Here is a 2,158-nt window from a genome sequence, read left to right on the forward strand (position 1 = left end):
TGCCACTGCACTCCAGCCTGGGCGACAGAGTGAGACCCTGTCTCAAAAAAACCAAAAACAACAACAAAAAACACCCATCTGAGCAGATATTGCCCTAAACCAAGTGAGGTTATCTCTGGGTAGTTTGGACGGTCACCGTTTCGTTTCCAAGTTTACCAATCTTGCAAACTGGTAGATGGAAGATGAAAACTGCCAATCATTAGTTCATGTGAGGATGACTCACTGCACCTTGTGAAGGACTTGGGATGCTGGATACGCAGGTGTTTCCGGGGCGCCGGGTGGGGGCGGGGACGCCGGCCGCTGTCCTGAGTCCGTCCCCGACCCTGCCCTGGAGACCCCGCCCACCCTGCTTCTGCTCTTCGGTCTTTCCGTCGTTCTGTTTTGTTTCTTCTCCTCGCTCTGGGGCTGGCCTTGGGAAAAGGAAACTGAAACCGAAGCGGAATTTGGCCAGTCGGCGCAGGCTCACCCGGCCCGCCCCCTGACGCGCGCGGCTCAGGCTGATAAAAGGGCCGGCCGGGCCGCGGGAGCCGGGCGCGTTCGTCTGCACCACACCGGAGCTGGGCGCGTGCGTCTGCACCACACCGGAGCTGGGCGCGTGCGTCTGCACCACACCGGAGCTGGGCGCGTGCGTCTGCACCACACCGGAGCTGGGCGCGTGCGTCTTCACCACACCGGAGCTGGGCGCGTGCGTCTTCACCACACCGGAGCTGGGCGCGTGCGTCTTCGCCCGACGGGAGCTGGGCGCGTGCGTCTTTTTGCCGTACGGGAGCTTGTGCCACAGCCACAGCCATGGTAAGGCAGAGATGCCACAGGTGGGGGCAGGTGTCTCCCGGGGGTGCAGGGCGAGGGAAGCTGCTGAGTGGTCAGCCGGGTGACCTGAGCAGTGCTCCTGAAAGCGGGTCACTCCTGAGAGTGTGGGGAGGGGCGCGGCGCACAGAGGGGCGCCCTGGCAGGTAAGGGGAGGCCACAGGGTGGCTGTGGGCAGCTGGCCTTCTAGCAGTGACCCCTCAGGGCCTTCCGTGCCCGGGGTCCCTGCTGACAGCGTGTGGAGGACGGGCCGGTGTCCCCGGGCACAGGTGCTCGCGCAGCCCCATGTGTGGTGGGCCTGGGGCTGGTGCGGGTCTCTGAGCCTGTGTGATTCCTGCAGGGCTGGGACCTGACGGTGAAGATGCTGGCGGGCCAGGAGTTCCAGGTGACCCTGAGCAACTCCATGTCGCTGTCAGAGCTGAAGGCAAAGATCACCCAGAAGACCGGCGTGCAGGCCTTCCAGCAGCGTCTGGCCGTCCACCCGAGTGGCACAGCACTGCAGGACAGGGTCCCCCTTGCCCGCCAGGGCCTGGGCCCCGGCAGCACTGTCCTGCTGGTGGTGGACAGCTGTCGTGACCCCCTGAGCATCCTGGTGAGGAATGACAAGGGCCGCAGCAGCACCTACGAGGTGGTTCTGACGCAGACCGTGGCACAGCTGAAGCGGCAGGTGAGCCAGCAGGAGGGCGTGCAGGAAGATCTGTTCTGGCTGACCTTCGAGGGGAAGCCCATGGAGGACCAGCTCCCGCTGGGGGAGTATGACCTCCAGCCCCTGTGCACCGTGTACATGAATCTTCGCCTGCGGGGAGGCAGCGCAGAGCCTGGCGGGCCGAGCAGAGGGCCTCACGCCAGCATCTGAGCAGGATCACCTGCTGGAAATAAAGGTTGCTGCAAAGAGAAAGGGCTGCCTCTGTGTCTGTGCGTGCCGCGCCTCCAGGGCCCACCTCTGACCCCTGTTGATGGGGCTGGGGAGGAGTCAGGAGGGAGAACCCAGGGTACAAGGCCAGGCCTGCGCTGCCAAGTGAAGGGATGAGGGTTTGCAGTTAACGGCCTCAAGGGACCAAAATAGGGACCCCCCAGAACTGAAGTAAGTCAGATCTTCCCACCCTTTGGGAGATTATCTTCTCGAGAAAGAAAAAGAGATGCATTTGCTGGAACCCACCTGGCCCTCCAGCGTCTGGGACAGCAGACGGCTTGCGCAGGGACCAGCCTGCTCAGATCAAAAGGCTACCGGGGAAGCTCCTGGAAGCAGTTTGGGGTGATTCCTCGGGGCCTACTCAGTGGGCCGCGAGGCAGGCTCTGCACAGGAAAGGGGGCTGGGGGCCTCATTTGTCCCTAGGCAGCCCGCACAGCC

At 63.5% G+C, this 2,158-nt stretch overlaps 1 protein-coding gene across 1 annotated transcript; it reads left to right on the forward strand.

Moving 5' to 3' along the window:
• The first annotated feature begins 460 nt into the window (after positions 1–460).
• Positions 461–1,705, forward strand: ISG15 (ISG15 ubiquitin like modifier). Its single transcript, XM_010350375.3, has 2 exons — positions 461–792; positions 1,148–1,705. The coding sequence occupies exons 1-2, from the start codon at positions 790–792 to the stop codon at positions 1,661–1,663; spliced, it is 519 nt and encodes a 172-aa protein (XP_010348677.1). The 5' UTR covers positions 461–789; the 3' UTR covers positions 1,664–1,705.
• The last annotated feature ends 453 nt before the right edge of the window (positions 1,706–2,158 follow it).

This window comes from Saimiri boliviensis, chromosome 11, assembly GCF_048565385.1.
Source record: "Saimiri boliviensis isolate mSaiBol1 chromosome 11, mSaiBol1.pri, whole genome shotgun sequence".
Lineage (NCBI taxonomy): Eukaryota > Metazoa > Chordata > Mammalia > Primates > Cebidae > Saimiri > Saimiri boliviensis.